We start from the raw sequence: 19,575 nt of genomic DNA on the forward strand, positions 1-19,575 counted from the left end.
TCAGATGCCAGTTTGACATTATATGCACAGTCCATCTCTCTTAGCACAAAGATTCAATATTGCATGCATTTAACTTACTGGAAGCCTGAAAATGTGAAAATAAGTGCAATGAGTAGATAATTTAAAGGATACAAGCTGGACAGAAGCTCTTATGAGTTGTGTTGTCATTTTTTTATATTCAGCTCCCCCAAGTGAATAGCACTAAAAGTTTCTAAGCCTGAGTATATGCAGGCATTAAATTGGCGCTGGCGAAGTAGTGCCTATAGAACATCCATCTAGCAGCAGGGAATGGTGGCTCCAGCTGTGCAGAACGGAATCATTCCCATTTGAGATAATGAAAGTCGAGCACCAAAGCGTAATGAAGGGAGAGCGATGACAAAGGTGTTAAAAGCAGAAAATATTATGATGATTGGGTTTAGTCAAAATAGCATCCCAGCTGCTAGGTAGCCTATGAAATCAGGGTATTGCAAGAAAGGTCATCTGGAAAAAAAATAGTTTGTTAAATTTTCATTACATTGCATGTCACATTAGACTGTTTGCAAATGAAAGTTAACAAAAGCTTTTTCTCTGGGTCTTAATGTGTTTTGTTTTGCATTATTACCTTTTTTTTAATCTTTGGACATTCTCTTTTGGGGTTTTATTTTTCCAATTATTAATGACAATCTGTTTTTGTGTGTAAAATAGCCTTTATTACTGAATGTGCTAAAAGGATTTTATTTTTTTTATATATAAACAGCTGGATGTAGTTGTGGTTTTCCATTTTAGTATAGATGGCATCCTGTTGTAAGCGTTAGTCTTATGAATGTTGTAACTTTGTGGCTATATTGGATTGTCTTGCTTTTGTGTCACCCTTTTACGTGTGTTTTAGTGTTATGTACTAAATTATATTGATACACTGGCAGGAACTGGGCCTGATAGAATCTGCACAGAAAACAGCTGTGCATAGTAACCATTCGACTTACAACTTCAGCTTGTTCAGTTAAAGCAGAACTAAACCTAATTTGTGAAAGACTGTGAGCAGTCAGCTCTTTATTGGAGAAGACTTGCTATGTTTCTTCTGCAGTAACACGCACTTACCTGCCTACTCTCAGTCTTCTGTTGAATGTACACGGAGTTGCGCATGCACAGCTGAGCGTGCATTCTTGACACACATTGGCTGTGCCAGAAGATTGGCCTCTGTGCTGATGTGCCGGATGATGGTACCCCACCTCCCACTGCCAGCTAGAAGTAGCCTGGGAAAACATGACTGCGGCTGATGAAAGATGTAACGGCTACATCCAGGTGAAGACAAGTATTTTCAGGAGTTCAGTTTCACTTAAAGTATTGAAAATGAAAGGTATAAGCTCCACTTTGTGCTTATTCCTGTTACTATGTTTTTAAGGTTTTATTCTTTTTCTTCTGACAGCATCTCGCTGACACATATGGGATCCAGCCTGGGGATGCGAGTCTCTATATAAATGGCCTTCAGATTGATCTAGATGTTCATAATTCATTCAGGTAAAGATTATTATTTTTTAATGGGTTTTAGACAAATAGGAATTTAGTTCTATTTTTACTCACAGGACATGTCACAGTGTGCGAACTAGAAATACTGGTGAATGGGCGATCATTTTATGTAGATTAGTTATGACCTATTTTGAAGGTGAACAGCCCTTAGATGTATAAAAAAGTAATGTAAAATACTATTTGACTGGTATATAGGTAATCTCCATGCTACTATTTAAAATGAACTACAGAAGATAAAGTAAGAAATATTAGGAGCCCTCTATTGTATGTAATCTCAATATACTTCAATATTACCACAGTATCAACCTCTGTGAGGAAGTCAGGTGACTGCTGACAAAACTTGTAAGTACAGAGTTTGATACATCATCACGCTAAGTAGTGAGCGATGCTCTGTAATTTGGTATAACATGTTGCTATTCTCTTGAATTCCTAAGGAGCAATGTGATTGGACCCTTGCAAGCTGTATAGCTATGTGCACAGATGTCAGTGCAAGTTAAAATGTGGGTGTTTGAAGGACAAAATTAAAAAAGAATTTTATAAATGTCTGTGAATTTATTAAACCAGGAAAACTGAAATCTCACGTTGACACTATGCAACAACACTTAATATTTTTTTTAAATCAGATGCCCCCCATTTCTCTTGATCATTGCTGAGATGTTTTTACGCCATGATTGGAGTATACCTGTGGTGAATTAACTTGATCGCGCATGACGTGAAAAGGCACACGCCTCTTTACAAAAGGCTTCACAGCTGACAATGCATACTGTATCAGAGCAAAAGCCTTGAGGTCAAAGGAACTTCCTTCAGAGCTCAGACAGGATAATTGCCAGACACAGATCTGGGGAAGGCTACAAAAAAGTTTCTGCTGCACTGAAGACTCCCAAAAGCACAGTGGCCTCCATAATTCTCAAATAAAAGAAGTTTAGCACAACCAAGTCTCTTTGAAGAGCTGTTCACCCAGCCAAACTGAGCATTTGGGGGAGAATAGCCTTAGTAGGAGAGATGACCAAGAACCCAATGGTCACTCTGACGTATCTCCAGAGATCCTGTGTGGAGATGGGACAAAGTTCCAAAAGGACCACCATCGCTGTAGCCCTTCACTGATCTGGGCTTTGTAGCAGAGTAGATAGACAGAAGTGCAAAACACATTAAGCACCCACTTTGTTTGCAAAAAAAGCACCTGAAGGACTCTGACTGTGAAGAACATGATTCTCTGGTCTGATAAAAACCAGGATTGAACTATTTGGCCTCAATTCTAAAAGTTATCTCTGGAGGAAACCAGGCACCACTCATCACCTGCCCAATACATCCCAAAAGTGAAGCATGATGGTGGAAGCACTATGCTGTTCTGGTGTTTTTTTGCAGCAGGGACTAGCAGACTGATCAGGGTTGAGGGAAAGCTGAATGGAGCAACATACAGAGATATCCTCAATGAAAACCTGTTCCACGGTGCGCAGAACCTCAAACTGGGACAAAGGTTCACCTTCCAACATGAGTTATCCTAAGCACATAGCCAAGACAACACAAGAGTGGCTTAGGGACAACTCTGTAAATGTGTTAGTGGCCCAGGCAGAACCCTGACTTGAACTCTATTGAACAACCCTGGAGATGCAGAAAAAAGGCAGAAAACATCCCAATCCAGGTGTGCAAAGCTTGCGGCGTCATACCCAAAAAGACTTGAGGCTGTAATTGATGCCAAAGGTTCTTCAACAAAGTACTGGGTAAAGGGTCTGAATACTTAAGTACATGTGATATTTACGTTTTTTTTTTTTTTTTTTTTACTAAATGCAGACATTTCTGAAATTCTATTTCCCTTTTGTTGATTGACGGACACAGCTTCATATCTTCATTGACCATTGGGTTATGCTACTCTTCCTAGGAGTAGGACACTAGGTGGAAAAGGGTTAAGCAAAGTTAAGAAAACTCTGACCACACCCATGGGCAGTCCCAGGGGATATACTCCCACTTCCTGCTCTAGGACGTCAGTTTTTTTTTTTCCTGCCTAGTAAGAGTAAGGAGGACCTAGCTCCCTGCTGGGATCTCTGGTCCTGGCATTTTTTCTCAATTTTAAACAAATTTGTTTCCTTTTTGATTTTTTTCTCCTTCTACATTCACGTTGTTCCTGTGAGAACTGCAATCAGCTGCCGGACTGGGTGACACACTGGATATTCTGGATCCTTACAGTCCCCCCAGTCGACCGCGACATAGCCCCGCTGGACGGGGGTTGGTCGGCGAGTGGAACACCTCCCAAGGACGCACACGAGTCGCAGCTCCCCCCTGGCCCGCAGCTCCCCCCGTACCAAGATAGGGAGGTGTTCTGCCTGGAGTGGTGCATGCACGGTCCCCAAAGGTGTGGTGAGTAACTTGTTCCCCCTTTTTTCTCCTCTGGGAAACTTTGGGTGGAAGCGGGCCCATTCTGAGGTGGTCAGTCCCTCCTATGACCTTCCGGCCCCTCTGCTACCCCATTTTAAATAAGGGCCTCCATGCTAATCCCCCAGAGGCAGTACTGGCGGTGAGGAATGTGTATGAGGAGCTGTAACTGGTAGGGGCTGGGAGCGCAGTGTGGCTTTTCCCACCGCATATAGCACGCTTTTTTGTCTGGGTGGGGGGCCTCTTTTAAGACCCCCCCTTGCTGACTAATACGTTTGTAATAGGCCCTGGGGTCTAGTGTGCAACCGCGTGGCGCAGCCATTTTATTGTAGCCACGTTCTATTGCACTCGGCAGCCATGTTCTGGAGACTTCCATAGAAGTCAATGGGCGGCCATTTTCCTGTAGTCATATGAAGAAGTGTGCGGCGGGGGCCCCTAGTGGTGACACGGCCGTTGTAATACCTCTCAGAATGGGATGGAGCAGGCTGACTGACGCTGTTGGCTCTCACTCTGTGACGGTGTGGTGAGTCTCCAGGGGTGTTTGCGACCGCTCCTTCCTGCTGTAGCATTAGCTGGGACCTGTACTGCCATACGTAAAGTGGTAGGACACGTGTTTTTTTTTTTTTTTTGCAAAATCTTGTGACCCCAGGCAGTTCAATGGAACCCTCAGAGCATGTGTAATCACCAGACCCACTCTCAGAGGCTGCGGGTCCCTCCGAATCCAAGTCCACCCTGGCGGCCCACCGGGTCTGCGTCCACGCAACTGGAGGGCTCTGATACTGAGGATGAGCCCTCTTACTCATCCTCCGCAAGAAAAGGCGCTTGTTGAGGCACTGATAGTATCAGTGCGAGAAACTCTAAAGATGGAAGACCCTGCTGGTGCTGCGTCGGCTGCGCCGGTAGTTTGGTACCTGCAATCCGTCAAAGGTGCTTAAGGTATTTCCCTTTCCTGCCTATTTTGATGAGATTGTCACCAGTCAGTGGAGTTCCCCGAAATGCATCGTTGGGATACCTAAGCATTTTGCTTGGAGGTACCCCTTTGAGGAGTCCCTCATTAACCACTTTACGTCCAGCCGCCGCAAATGTACTGCGGCAGGCTGGCTCTTCCAGGCAAAGTCCCGTACATGTACGGCGCTTGTCTGGGAGGGGCTAGGGGGCGAGCGCGCGCCGCCGGCTGTGCGCTCCCGCCCCCGCTCGTCAGTGGGGAAGCTGGCGCGAGTGTCAGGTGGCTCAGATGGCCGATCTCTCCCCGCTGACAGAGGACGGATGGCTGATGTAAACACATCCGTCTTTCCTTCTCCCTGAGATGATCAGAGACCATGCGATCCTGCTATATAGGATCGCATGTCTCTATGGTCATCTCACAAGCCTAAACCCCCCCCCCCCCCACAGTTGGAATCGCTCCCCTAGGCTTACATTTATCCCCTTGATCACCCACAGGGTTAACCCCTTCCCTGCCAGTGACATTATTATAGTAACAGTGTATATTTTTAGCACTAATTACTGTAATAATGTCACTGGTCCTCCCAAAAGTGTCAATGTCAGTTAGGGGTCCGATCTGTCCACCGCAATGTCGCAGTCCCGATAAAAATTGCAGATTGCCGCCATTACTAGTAATAAAAGAAAAAAACAATAAAAATGACATATCTTTCCCATAGTTAGTAAACGCAATAACTTTTGCGCAAACCGATCAAAATACGCTTATTGCATTTTTTTTTTTTTTTATCAAAAATATGTAGCTGAAAACAAATTGGCCTAAAACGTTAAATAATTTTAGTTTTTTAATTTTTTTTTTGGGAATATTATATAGCAGAATGTGAAAAATATTGTTTTTTTTTTTTTTTTTTTTCAAAATTGTCGCTCATTTTTTGTTTATAGCGCAAAAAAATTAAAATCGCAGAGGTGATCAAATTCCACCAAAAGAAAGCTCTATTTGTGGGAAAAAAAGGATGTCAATTTCATTTGGGTATAGCGTTGCACGACCGCGCAATTGTCCGTTAAAATCATGCAGTGCTAAATCGCAAAATAGGGCCTGGTCATTAAGCAGCAAAATCTTCCGGTCTTAAAGTGGTTAAGAAACTGCCACTTCTGCCGGTGGTAGATGGGCAAGTTTCCAGGCTTAATAAGGCCACCTTGCTACCGGTAGAGGACGCTCCCTCCTTTAAGGACCCTGTGGGCAGGAAGGCTGAGGCTCTGGTCTGTTATCTTTTCACTGTGACAGGTTCCATTTTGAGGCCTGTTTTCGCCATTACCTTGGTCTCTCAGACTTTAACTGAATGGGCTAGAATCCTGCGCTAGGATTTCAAAGGGGGTCAACACCCTCCTGAGCTGGTGGAATTGATGGACCAGTTCATACAGGGGTTGCAGTATATCTGTGATGCCTCCCTGGATGCGGCCCAGTTGACCTGCAGGGCGTCTGTGACCCTCCGTCGCCTGCTTTGGCTAAAATGTTGGTCTGCGGTTCAAGCTTCCAAGAAGGTGCTGACTGATCTCCCTTTTGTGGTGGATCGTCTGTTTGGAGCTTCAGTGGAAGAGATCATTAAAGGACTCATTGGTAGTAAGAGCACACTGCTTCCACAGAGCACAAAGGGCAGAGATCCTTGGTGCAAACGTGGTCTGGTGTTCTCAGCCCACAAGCCGGCCTTTCGTCCCACTCAGGACAAGGGTTCAAAACCCTCCCGAGCATTCTCGGGGGCTTCCAAGAGACCCTTGGTTGGTAAGTCAAAAGGGGTTCCCTCTGGCTCCGCAGACAATTCCTCTTCGGCCTGAAGGGACACCCTCACCCATTCAAGGGGTGGGGGGACGTCTTTGCTTCTTTACGGATCCTTGGACCTCCCTCATTTAAGACAAATGGGTTCATGAATTGATCCAATCTGGTTACAAGATCGAATTTCGATCCCTGCCTGTGGCAAGGTTCCTCCTTTCCAACCTACACCGAATCGGTTGCAGGGCTTCATAGGGGCGGTGCAAGATTTGCTCTTGCAGGTGGTCTTCGTTCCAGTTCCAGAAATGGAACGCTTTCAGGGGTTTAATTCAAACCTTTTCACTGTCCCCAGAAAAGAGGGCAAGGTTCGTCCAATTTTGGACCTGAAGGCTTTGGGAACGCTTTGGGAAGGTCCAAAAATTCAAGATGGAGTCCATTCGCACAGTAGTGGCTTTCCTTTAGCAGGGGGATTTTTTGGCCTCTATCGACATAAAGAACGCTTATCTCCATAATCCAATATATGGCGGACATCAACGCTTCCTTCGCTTTGCAGTGGGAGAAGAGCATTATCAAGTCATGGTGTTACCCTTTGGTCTCGCATCAGCTCCTCAGCTATTCACGAAGGTGTTGGCCCTGGTACTCGCTTTAATCAGACAGAGGAATTGTGGTACTGGGGTACCTGGATGACCTTCTGTGAGCAGGATCGCGTTCCGTCTTACAGAACGATCTGGACATCACTGTGTGAACTTTACAAGAGTTCGGCTGGACACTGAATTTTCAGAAATCAACTCTGACTCTGTCTAACAGGTTGGATTATCTGGGGCTGACTCTGGATTCGGTCTCGACTTGAGTGTTTCTCCCGGAGGATAAACTGCAAAAGCTGCAGCATGCGATTCAGCTTCTGTTGTCCAACCGCCTGTCATCTCTCAGGACTTCCATGCAAGTGCTGGGGTTGATGGTTTTCACTTTCAATGCGGTTCAGTTTGCTCAGTTTCACACAAGACCTCTGCAGAGGTAGATTCTGGCAAAATGGGAAGGAATCCTGGATCCCCTGAAAATCTGATCAGGTTGACCCGGGACACGAGGGAAACCTTGCTGTGGTAGCTCCACTCTCCAGTGCTTCGTCAGGGAAAATCCTTCCTTCCCTTATACTGGACAGTGATCTCCACAGGTGCCAGGTTGTCCGGGTGGGTAAAGTACCCTAGGCAGACATTCGACCCAGAGGGTTTTGACTCGCAAGGAGTCCGCTCTGCTGACAAAATCCTGGAAATCCGGGCAATCAGACTTTATCCCAATGGATGGATCGTCTACAAGGGTGTCCGGTAAGGATTCAATCGGCCGTGGCATATGTCAATCAAGGGGGCACAAGGAGTGCCCTTGCAGCCAAAGAAGTGGCTGGTATTCTGAGATGGACAGAACAGCATGTTCCAGCCCTCTCTGCTGTGCACATTCCAGGGGTGGACAATTGGCGGGCAGACTACCTCAGCCAGCAGGCTCTGAGTCCGGGTGAATAGTCTCTCCATCCGGTGGTGTTTTAAAAATTGTGCCTCTCCGGTGTGGGACTCCTGATGTGGATCCACTGGCTTCTCATCTCAACAGGAAGGTTCTGAGGTTCATAGCAAGATCTCAAGACCCCCTGGGCAGACGCAGCAGACACTTTGGTGGCCCCCCTGGTGTCAGTATTGTCAAATTTATGCCTTCCCTCCGTTACAGTTCCTGCCAAGACTCCTGCACAGGATCGAGGCAGAGGGGTGGCTCCGAAATGGCCCCGCGGATCTTGGTACGCGGGGTTGGTAAGACTGGTCGCCGACGCTCCTTCACGGCTCCCTCTCAGAGAAGATCTGTTGTCTCAAGGTCCGGCTTTAACGTCTGGTTATTGAAAGCCAGGTAGTGAAGGATAGAGGATTGTCCGATTTGGTGATTCCTACTTTAAGAGCAAGAAAATGTACTTCCCGCAAGATCGATCATAGGGTTTGGAAGGCGTATATTACTTGGTGTGAGGCGCTGGGTGTCTCCCCCTGTGCTTTTTCAATATCGCGTCTGCTGGAATTTCTACAAGAGGGTGTAGAAAAGGGCTAAGCTCTGGGCACCATTAAGGGCCAGATTTCTGCGTTTGGCAATTTTTTTCCAACGCCCGTTAGCCCCAAATCCTTGGTTCACACTTTTGTGCAAGGAGTTTGCCATATAGCCCCTCTTGTGAGGCCTCCAGTGCCCCTGTGGGATCCTAATTTGGTGTTCTTCAAAAAGCTCCTTTTGAGAATATTTACGAGATTTCTTTGACTCTCTCACATAAGGTGGCCTTCTTGATGGCCATTACTTCGGCACACAGGGTTTCTGAATTGGCTGCATTGTCCTGTCAATCACCTTATCTGGTGGTTCACAGGGACAAGGTGGTTCTTCGTCCCTATCAGTCATTTCTTCCTAAGGTCATCTCGGGCTTCCATTTGAATGAGGACATTGTGTTGCCTTCACTGTGTCCGAAGCCAAAACATCCAAAAGAGATTGCCTTACACTCCTTGGATGTGGTTCGTGCCATCAGGGTGTACCTGGCAGCGAATGAAACAATTTGAAAATCAGTCCCTGGAGCATGTGTCATCACCTGACCCACTCTCGGAAGCTGCTGGACCCTCTGGGTCTCAGTCTGCCCTGGCGACCATGACAGCGGTCCTGCAGTCACTAGTGTCCAAATTTGATATGGCCCTTCAAAAGCGGCCTAGCAAGAAGTACCCCCCACCTTCACCTGTATCCTTTGCTGCCTCACATTCTGAGGTTGATTTGGATGCCACAGACGTGAGTCACGCCACGGGGTCTACGTCCATGCAACCGGCTCTGACAAGGAGGATGAATCCTCTTCCACTATGGCTGCGCATGAAAAGGCGCTTGTGGAGGTACTGATTGTATCAGTATGGGAAACTTTAAAATTGGAGGACACCGCTAATGCTTTGCATTAGTGTGAATTTGGCACCCGTAGACCATCCAAGGTGACTAAAGTGTTCCCCTTTCCTGCTTATTTTGACAAGATTATTGATAGTTAGTGGTTTTCCCCGAAACGCATGGTTGGAATACCTAAGCGTTTTGCTTGGAGGTGTCCCTTTTTAAGAAATTGACCGTTCCACCGGTGGTGGATTCTCAGGTTTCCAGATTTGAATAAAGCTGCACTTTTTCCAGTGCAGGATTCCCTGTCTTTTAAGGACCCTGGGGACAAGAGAGCTGAGGCTCTGGTCCGATACCGTTTCACGGTGGCAGGTTCACTTTTGAGGCCGGTGTTTGCCATCACCTTGGTCTCCCAGACCTTACAGTATGCGCAAAGCTTCTGCGCCAGGATCTGGAAGGGGGTCAACATCCTCCTGAACTGGCAGGGCTGGCAGATCAGTTGATACAGGAGTTACAGTATATCTCTGATGCCTCCCTGGATGTGGCCCCTTTGGCTTGCAGGGTGTCTGTAAACAGCTGTGATCCTTCACCGCATGATTTGGTTAAAATAATGGTCTGCGGACCAGGCTTCCAAAAAGGTGCTGATATTTACCCTTTGTATATTAAAAAAGAATAGCGCGCAAAATGCAAAAGAAATAACTACCAAATCTGAAGACAATCCATAAATAAAAATGGGGGTTTGGTCCCACCATATGGCCATATCGTGCTCAAGCCCACTACTGCGTCAAAGTACCCCATTATCAGTGGGTCCTACACTATCCATGAAAAAGAGATGAATCCAGCCTTTCTAACCCTTGGAGATAATACTCCTTGCTGGGAAGGATGTGCAAATGCACTACAGGGGACTGCTCCTATATCCACTTGATGGTGGACACTGATTGAGTACAGGTGTGTGTGGGGGGGTGGGGAGGGTTGCTCAACCTCGATAGTCTGGTCAGACCGAATACATAATAAACAGGCAAATAATTTGGGGGAGCATACCCATGTATTTCTAAAGCTGCTGCAGCTATGAACCAAAAGACATGTATATTAAAAAAGAATAGCGCGCAAAATGCAAAAGAAATAACTACCAAATCTGAAGACAATCCATAAATAAAAATGGGGGTTTGGTCCCACCATATGGCCATATCGTGCTCAAGCCCACTACTGCGTCAAAGTACCCCATTATCAGTGGGTCCTACACTATCCATGAAAAAGAGATGAATCCAGCCTTTCTAACCCTTGGAGATAATACTCCTTGCTGGGAAGGATGTGCAAATGCACTACAGGGGACTCCTCCTATATCCACTTAATTATCGAGGTTGAGCAACCCTCCCCACCCCCCCACACACACCTGTACTCAATCAGTGTCCACCATCAAGTGGATATAGGAGGAGTCCCCTGTAGTGCATTTGCACATCCTTCCCAGCAAGGAGTATTATCTCCAAGGGTTAGAAAGGCTGGATTCATCTCTTTTTCATGGATAGTGTAGGACCCACTGATAATGGGGTACTTTGACGCAGTAGTGGGCTTGAGCACGATATGGCCATATGGTGGGACCAAACCCCCATTTTTATTTATGGATTGTCTTCAGATTTGGTAGTTATTTCTTTTGCATTTTGCGCGCTATTCTTTTTTAATATACATGTCTTTTGGTTCATAGCTGCAGCAGCTTTAGAAATACATGGGTATGCTCCCCCAAATTTTTTGCCTTTTTATTTACCCTTTGTAGGAGACCATGTGTTCGGTGCTTCTATGGAAGAGTTCATTAACCACTTGCCTACAGTGCACTTTCACCCCCTTCCTGCCCAGACCGATTTTCAGCTTTCAGCGCTCTCACACTTTCAATGACAACTACTCAGTCATGCAACACTGTACCCATAAAAAATTTGTGTCCTTTTTTTTCACACAAATAGAGCTTTCTTTTGATGGTATTTAATCACTACTGGGTTATTTATTTTTTGTGCTATAAATAAAAAAAAAAAAAAAAGACTGAAAATATTGTGAAGAAACACATTTTTCTTTGATTTGGTCATAAAATTTTGCAAATTAGTAATTTTTCTTCACAAATTTTGGCCAAAATTTATACTGCTACTTATCTTTGGTAAAAAATAACCCAAATAGGTGTATATTATTTGGTCTTTGTGAAAGTTAGTCCACAAGTTATGGCGCTAATCATTGAAAATTGATCACACTTGATCACACCTGATGTACTGAAGGCCTATCTCATTTCTTGAGACACTAAAAAGTCTATACCCCCCAAATGACCCCTTTTTGGAAAGTAGACATTCCAAGGTATTTAATAAGGGGCATGGTGAGTTTTTTGAAGTTGTAAATTTTTCCCACAATTCTTTGCAAAATAAAGATTTTTTTTTTTTTTTACAAATTGACGTATTAACAGGTTATTTCTCTCACACAGCATATGTATACTTGCAACTACACCCCAAAACACATTCTACTACTCCTGAGTATGGCGATACCACATGTGTGAGACTTTTTCACAGCCTAGCCACATAAAGAGGCCTAACATCCAAGTAGCACCGTCCGGCATTCTAGGAGCATAAATTACACATATAATTTCCTGACAATCTTTCGCACTTTTGAAGGCCCGGTAGCACCAGGACAATGGAAACCCCCATAAAATTACCCAATTTTGGAAAGCAAACACCCAAACGTATAATTTGAGGCATAATGAGTCTTTTGAATATGTCATTTTTTTCCCACAAGTTTTTGGAAAATGTGGAAAGAAAATGAAAATGCATTTTTTTTTTTTTTTTACACAAAGCTGTCCATTTATGCAATATTTCTAACACATAGCATGTACATAGAAAAAATTGCACCCCAAAATACATTCTGCTATTCCTCCTGAGTATGGCGATACCACATGTGTAACACTTTTACACAGCCTGGCCACATACAGAGGCCTAACATCCAAGTAGCACTTTACACAAAGTTGTCCATTTATCCACTTTAAGACTGGGCCTATTTTTTGACACTTGGTGTTTACAAACTAAAATCATTTTTTTTTGCTAGAAAACTACTTAGAACCCCCAAACATATTTTTTTTTAGCAGAGACCCTACAGAATAAAATGGAGATCGTTGCAATATTTTTTATCACACCATATTTGCGCAGCAGTCTTCCAAATGCAATTTTTGTGAAAAAATTTAGTTTTTTTAATTAAAAAATAAGAAAACAGTAAATTTAGCACAATTTTTTTCCATGATGTGAAAGCTAATTTTATGCAGAGTAATTAGATACCCAACATGTCATGCTTCAAAATTGCGCACGCTCGCGGAATGGCGCCAAACATTGGTACTTAAAAATCCCCATACGCAACATTTTAAACATTTCTACAGGTTACCAGCTTAGATTTACAGGGGAGATCAAGGGCTCAAATTATTTCTCTTGCTCTAACGATTGCGGCGATACCTCACATGTGTGGTTTGAACACTGTTTACATATGTGGGCGGAACTTGCATATGCGTTTACTTCTGCGGGCGAGCTAACGGGGACAGGGCGCTTTAATTTTTTTTTTTTTTCCTATTTATTTTATTTATTTTTTATTTTTACACAGGTTAAAACATTTTTTTTAACATTTTTATTCCTATTACAAGGAATGTAAACATCCCTTGTAATAGAAATAGTCATGACAGGTCCTCTTTATTGTGAGATCTGGGGTCAAAAAGACCTCACAACTACACTAAAAAAGAAAAAAAAATTGTTGAAAAAGGAAAAAACAAACAAAAAAAAAGCCCTTTAAACCGGTTGCTAGGCAACGACTTTTGACGTAGCTCCAGTCCTCCAAGACCATAGAGTCGAGTGAGGGCCATCTTGCCCTCACTCGACTTCCTGTCTCTGAGGATCCAGGATCGGATAGTTTTCCCCGCTGCCGGCAGGTCCGGTAAGCTGGGAAAACATCTGGGACGCGGCGGGAGGGGGAGGTCACCTCTTCCCCCTGCACTGTAAGGGTAATTCCTCGGCGAATCCGCCACTGGGAACACCCTTATCTGAAAGCCGACCATCCGCCGTTTAAAAAAATTACCGGGGTTATGGCAGCTATCTGCTGCCATAACCCCAGTATTTAGCTTTAAATGGCCGACGTATATAGTCGTTAGGCGGTCGGTAAGTGGTTGCATGTATATAGCAAAAATTGCACCCCAAAATACATTCTGCTACTCCTCCTGAGTATGGCAATACCACACGTGTGAGACTTTATACATAGCCTGACCACATACAGAAGCCCAACATTCAAGTAGCACCGTCAGGCATTCTGAGAACATAAAATACACATCTAATTTCCTGACAACCTATCATTTTTAAAGGCCCCTCATATTTCTAACAGATAGCATGTACATACCAAGAATTACACTACAAAATACATTCTATAAAGGAAAGTGTACAGGAATAGGATGATTAGGGGTTGTTTACAATAAACTGCTGGGCATAGAGATTTGTTTGGTCCACGATAAATTGCAGAAAATTGTTGGGCAAAAATAAATGGAGAAAATCAATTAATGCAAAATTCTCGGTATTGGCCTGCACACCTGGCTGTGCGGTGAAAGGGGAAATACTTGCTGATCCCGAGTTGGAGGGCAGCCATCTTGGGTTGGCAAGAGCATCTGGGAGGTGGGTTGGCAAGAGCTTCTGGGAGGTGAGTAGTGGCCCTGGCTCTTGGGGGATGTGACACTCCAGTGCTGGTAGTAGGTGGATTTGAAATTGGGAGTGATACCACAGCGCTAGTGCTGGGCCTGGGCAATCGCTCCTGGGGTGTATCGCTGGTGGCAGCACTGGTACTGGGCTTGGGCATAGGATCCTGGGGTGAACTGCTGGTGGCAGCGCTGGTACTGGGCTTGGGCATAGGATCCTGGGGTGTACTGCTGGTGGCAGTGCTGGTACTGGGCCTGGGCATAGGATCCTGGGGTGTATTCCTTGTGGCTGCCTGGTTTCCAGAGTGCCGTGCCCTTTTTAGGAGGGATCCATTCTTCCTCCGAGTACATCTCTGATCTGCTACTATTAGCGATTTCAAATTCCGAATCGGATTTGGATTCGGATACTGATGAGAGCTCCCCGGTGCTCTCATCAGTCATGGAGAGGACCTGAAGAGCCTCCTCGCTACTGTACATCCTTTTCGACATGCTGGCTGTGATGGGCTGTGCGACGGGTGACTGTTGACTGCGGATGATCACTGATGGGTGGCAGGTGACGGTCACTGATGGGGTGACAGCTGACGATGATTGATGGGTATTTACATTTGTGAATGGCTGTGAATGCATTCACAGCCGATCACATAGTAAACAGCCACTGTCAGTGGCTGTTTACTACTGCCAGTGACTAGCTGTGTTCCTAGGGAACACAGAGCCACCGAACATGACCGCGAAGCACGCTCCCGATCGCACATGCGCGGTCTTCTACTAGGCTGCACTATTGTGATCGGCTGTTTCCCCCCTGCCAGTGACGCCACCGACAGTGCAGGACAGCGCGCACACGATCTTGCGCCTGCCTGAATGGGCCGCCGTCATATGACATCGGGCCAGAACAATGGCCGCACCGCTCCGCCGTCATTTGACAGTGGGTGGGCGGAAAGTGGTTAAAGGTCTTTCGGGAGGTAAGAGTACTCTGCTTCCTCAGGTTGCCAAGAGCAAAGAGCCTCATCATAAACGTGATGTTTTCTTCTCGGCTCACAAACAGCCCTTTCGTCCAGCAGGTTTCGCAGGACAAGAGATCAAGATCCACCGTAAATGATTCCGGAGGCTCCAAGAGACCCTGGGTTGGTAAGTCAAAAGCGGGTTCCGCTGGCACCTTAGACGAGTCCTCTTCTGCCTGAAGGGACGCCCTCACCACTATCTGGGGTGGGGGGGGGGACTTGTTTCTTTCTAGACCCGTGGACCTCACTCTTTAAGACAAATGGGTCCACGAGTTGATTCGGTCCAGTTACAAGGTCGAGTTTCGGTCCTTTCCTCCGGCGCGGTTCTTCCCTTCCAATTTGGGCCTGTCCTTGGATTGGTTGCAGGGCCTTTACGGGGCAGTGCAGGATCTGTTATCAAAGGGCGTAATTGTGCCAGTTCCAAAGTTCTAACGTTTTCAGGGATTTTATTTAAATCGGTTTACTGTTCCCAGGAAGGAAGGAAAGGTCCATCCGATCTGGGACCTCAAGGCTCTGAACTGCTTTGTGCGGGTTCAGAAATTTCAGAAGGATTCCATTTGCATGGTAGTGGCATCCCTTTATCAAGGGGATTTTTTGGCTTTTATTGATATCAAGGACGCTTACCTTCATATCCCAATTTATGCTGAGCGTTTCCTTCGCTTTGCTGTACAAGAGGAGCATTATGAATTCATGGTGTTACCCTTTGGTTTTGCCTCAGCTCCTCGGGTGTTCACAAAAGTGTTGGCCCCGGTGTTGGACTTGCTCAGGCTGAGGGGGATCACGGTACTGGGGTATCTGGACGATCTCCTTCTGCGAGCAGAGTCTTCGTCTGCTCAAAAGAAGGATCTGGACATCAGATGTGAACTCTGCAAGAGTTTGGCTGGACACTGAATTTTCAGAAAGCAGTTCTGACTCCATCCAACAAACTCAATTACCTGGGCCTGACTCTGGATTCAGCTTCAGCCTGGGTGTTTATTCCGGAGGCGGAACTGCTGAAGTTGCAGCATGCTATTTGGCTCCTGTTGTCCAACCGGAGGTCATCTCTCAGGACTTGCATGCAAGTGCTGGGGTTGATGGTCTCCACCTTCGAGGTTCTGTTTGCTCAGTTCCATACCAGGCCTCTGCAAAAGGAGCTTCTTGCCAAATGGGACAAGAATCTTCAATCCCTGGACAATCTGATCCTGTTGAGCCGGGGTGCAAGGGGATCCTTGATTTGGTGGCTCCGTTCCCCGGCACTACGGCAGGGGAAGTCCTTTCTCCCCTTGTATTGGACAGTGGTTTCCATGGATGCCAGCCTGTCCAGGTGGGGGAGGTGTTTTGGGGACAGACTCGGCTCAAGGAGTTTGGACTCGGGAGGAGTCCAGTATGCCAATCAGATATTGGTAATAAATGAACCAATCAACTTAATCTCAGATGAATCCTGATGGAGAAGCCGGTATGGATAAGATATTACCAGGGACCGTCAGTGGATAGATGTTCCACCATATATATCGCACTCAGACCATATACAGTGGGGATCGAAATTTTGGGCACCCCAGGTAAAAATTTGAATTAAAGTGCATAAAGAAGCCAAGGAAAGATGGAAAAATCTCCAAAAGGCATCAAATTACAGATTAGACATTCTTATAATATGTCAACAAAAGTTCGATTTTATTTCCATCATTGACACTTTCAAAATAACAGAAAACAAAAAAATGGCATCTGCAAAAGTTAGGGCACCATGCAGAATTTATAGCATGCACTGCCCCCTTTGCAAGGCTGAGACCTGCCAGTGTCATGGATTGTTCTTAATCATCGTCTGGGAAGACCAGGTGATGTCAATCTCAAAGGTTTTAAATGCCCAGACTCATCTGACCTTGCCCTAACAATCAGCACTATGGGATCTTTCAGATGTCAATATCCTCTGTTCGGTATGTAATTAAGAAATGGCAGTTATCAGGAACAGTGGAAGTTAAAGCAAGATCTGGAAGACCAAGAAAAACATCGGACAGAACAGCTCGCAGGATTGTGAGAAAAAGAATTCAAAACCCACGTTTGACTGCACGATCCCTCCAGAAAGATCTGGCAGACACTGGAGTTGTGGTAGGTCTCAGCCTTGCAAAGGGGGCAGTGCATGCTATAAATTCTGCATGGTGCCCAAACTTTTTCAGATGCCATTTTTTTGCTTTCTGTAATTTTGAAAGTGTCAATGATGGAAATAAAATCTAACTTTTGTTGACATATTATAAGAATGTCTAATCTGTAATTTGATGCCTTTTGGAGATTTTTCCATCTTTCCTTGGCTTCTTTATGCACATTAATACAAATTTTTACCTGGGGTGCCCAAACTTTCGATCCCCACTGTATATCATAAGCGGAATCCATCCAGGGGTTAACATACAGGGAATAGAAAAGCTTCCATAGTGTAGTATGTAAAATCAATAGTTTATTAATAGAGAGGAACTCACATTTAGTAGAATAAAACAGCGCTAAATTAAAAAAAGCTGGCCAGATACACTGTCGCCCGTCCTTTCGGGTTTTGCGTGGTGACGTCAGCACGCCGGTTCTGATGCGTTTCGTCAAAGCTGATGTCTTTCTGGGGGGTACAATTTAGCACTGTTTTATTCTACTAAATGTGAGTTCCTCTCTTTCTATTAATAAACTATTGATTTTACATACTACACTATGAAAGCTTTTCTATTCCCTGTATGTTAACCCCTGGATGGATGCCGCTTATGATATATATGGTCTGAGTGCGATATATGGTGGAACATCTATCCAGTGACGGTCCCTGGTAATATCTTATCCATAAAGTCCATATAAATCAGGAACACAGTATCCAAACAGGCTCCCTATGGGTATACGCTTACCAGAGCTGGTAAATCAAAAGGCAGGTTCTCAGAAGATAATCTCGTCTCTTTGATAGTAGACTGGAACCAATATCTCGCGTAGACTCAAAAAATTGGAGGAAAGATAAAAACGCAATAGCATAAAACCCAACAAAAACGGATGAAAAAATACACCAAAGTGAGTGACTAACAACTGGATGAATAGTGTGAACTCCGCCAGTGTATGGAAATCAAAAAAAAAGAAAAAGAGAAATGCTCTAATAGGGACACCTAAGGTACCCCTTACCAAAGTAAGTGCAATCCTGTGACAGCCGGAGTCGCCTCTTACCACAGTGTAAAGATATGTTTGCCAATGTGAAATAGAAAATCCTAAATGGGTGTCTTCTATGTAGATAACCACCACCAATATCACTCGCCTCTTACCAGATAGAAATCAGATTGAGCCAAATAGAGCAAGAGAGTCAAGTATGACAGGACGCCAGCCTTCACCAGTAGGATTTGCCTCTTACCCTAAGGGGATGGTAAATGAGCCTATAGGGATGATGAGCTTCACGGAACCTGCAGTGGACTCCAGGGCAAGTGACTCCAATACGAGTGACTCCAATGAGACCAGGATAATCACCACCAAATAAAAGAAAAGACCTCCATAGTGTAAAACCATACGATTTATTGAAGAAAAAGAGAATAAAACTTACAGAAACGAGGAAATGGGGAGCATGTATATCAAGGCCGCCGGCCGGACGGTCTCCGCTCGTCCGCACTTCCTTGAAGGACACGGCGGACACAGAGGCGACTCCGGCTGTCACAGGATTGCACTTATATGATTGCATGTTTTTCAGCTATCTTTGGTAAGGGGTACCTTAGGTGTCCCTATTAGAGCATTTCTCTTTTTCTTTTTTTTGATTTCCATACACTGGCGGAGTTCACACTATTCATCCAGTTGTTAGTCACTCACTTTGGTGTATTTTTTCATCCGTTTTTGTTGGGTTTTATGCTATTGCGTTTTTATCTTTCCTCCAATTTTTTGAGTCTACGCGAGATATTGGTTCCAGTCTACTATCAAAGAGACAAGATTATCTTCTGAGAACCTCCCTTTTGATTTACCAGCTCTGGTAAGCGTATACCCATAGGGAGCCTGTTTGGATACTGTGTTCCTGATTTATATGGACTTTATGGACTTTATTTTCCATTATTCAAGTTAGCGCGACTTTTTATAGAAATATTGCTTGGGGTGTGGTCACACTTGAAGTTGCTGCTGTTCTCCTGTACCATTAGCGCGGTTATTACTTTTTATTTACAATATCTTATCCATACCGGCTTCTCCATCAGGATCCATCTGAGATTAAGCTGATTGGTTAATTTATTACCAATATCTGGTAATCTCACTGGCATGCTTTGACAGATGTACCGTGGAGGAGAATCCTTTATATTTTAACTGCTGTGGTGGAGGACTTTGTATTCCTATACACTTTTTACACCAAGTGCTTTTGGGACTTTCATTACCTTTAACCATCTTGTGTCATTGTGTGGTATTGCACTTATTTGGTTTTGTCACTTTATTATTTTATTATTAATGTGCACATTTATTCATATATTTATTTTACTTTA

General features: G+C 44.8%; 1 protein-coding gene across 3 annotated transcripts in view; it reads left to right on the forward strand.

Moving 5' to 3' along the window:
• The window catches only part of UGGT2 (UDP-glucose glycoprotein glucosyltransferase 2), a gene marked incomplete at its 5' end in the record, with an annotated part of 753,177 nt that overhangs the window by 189,640 nt on the left and 543,962 nt on the right, over positions 1–19,575 (forward strand). For all 3 annotated transcript variants that reach the window (XM_082245311.1, XM_082245312.1, XM_082245313.1), the window contains one exon: positions 1,406–1,497. In XM_082245311.1, coding sequence (XP_082101437.1) covers positions 1,406–1,497 — 92 coding nt within the window. The remainder of the gene's footprint in view (positions 1–1,405; positions 1,498–19,575) is intronic.

The sequence above is a fragment of the Pelophylax lessonae genome (assembly GCF_965119305.1).
Source record: "Pelophylax lessonae genome assembly, chromosome: 2".
In the NCBI taxonomy this organism is placed as follows: domain Eukaryota; kingdom Metazoa; phylum Chordata; class Amphibia; order Anura; family Ranidae; genus Pelophylax; species Pelophylax lessonae.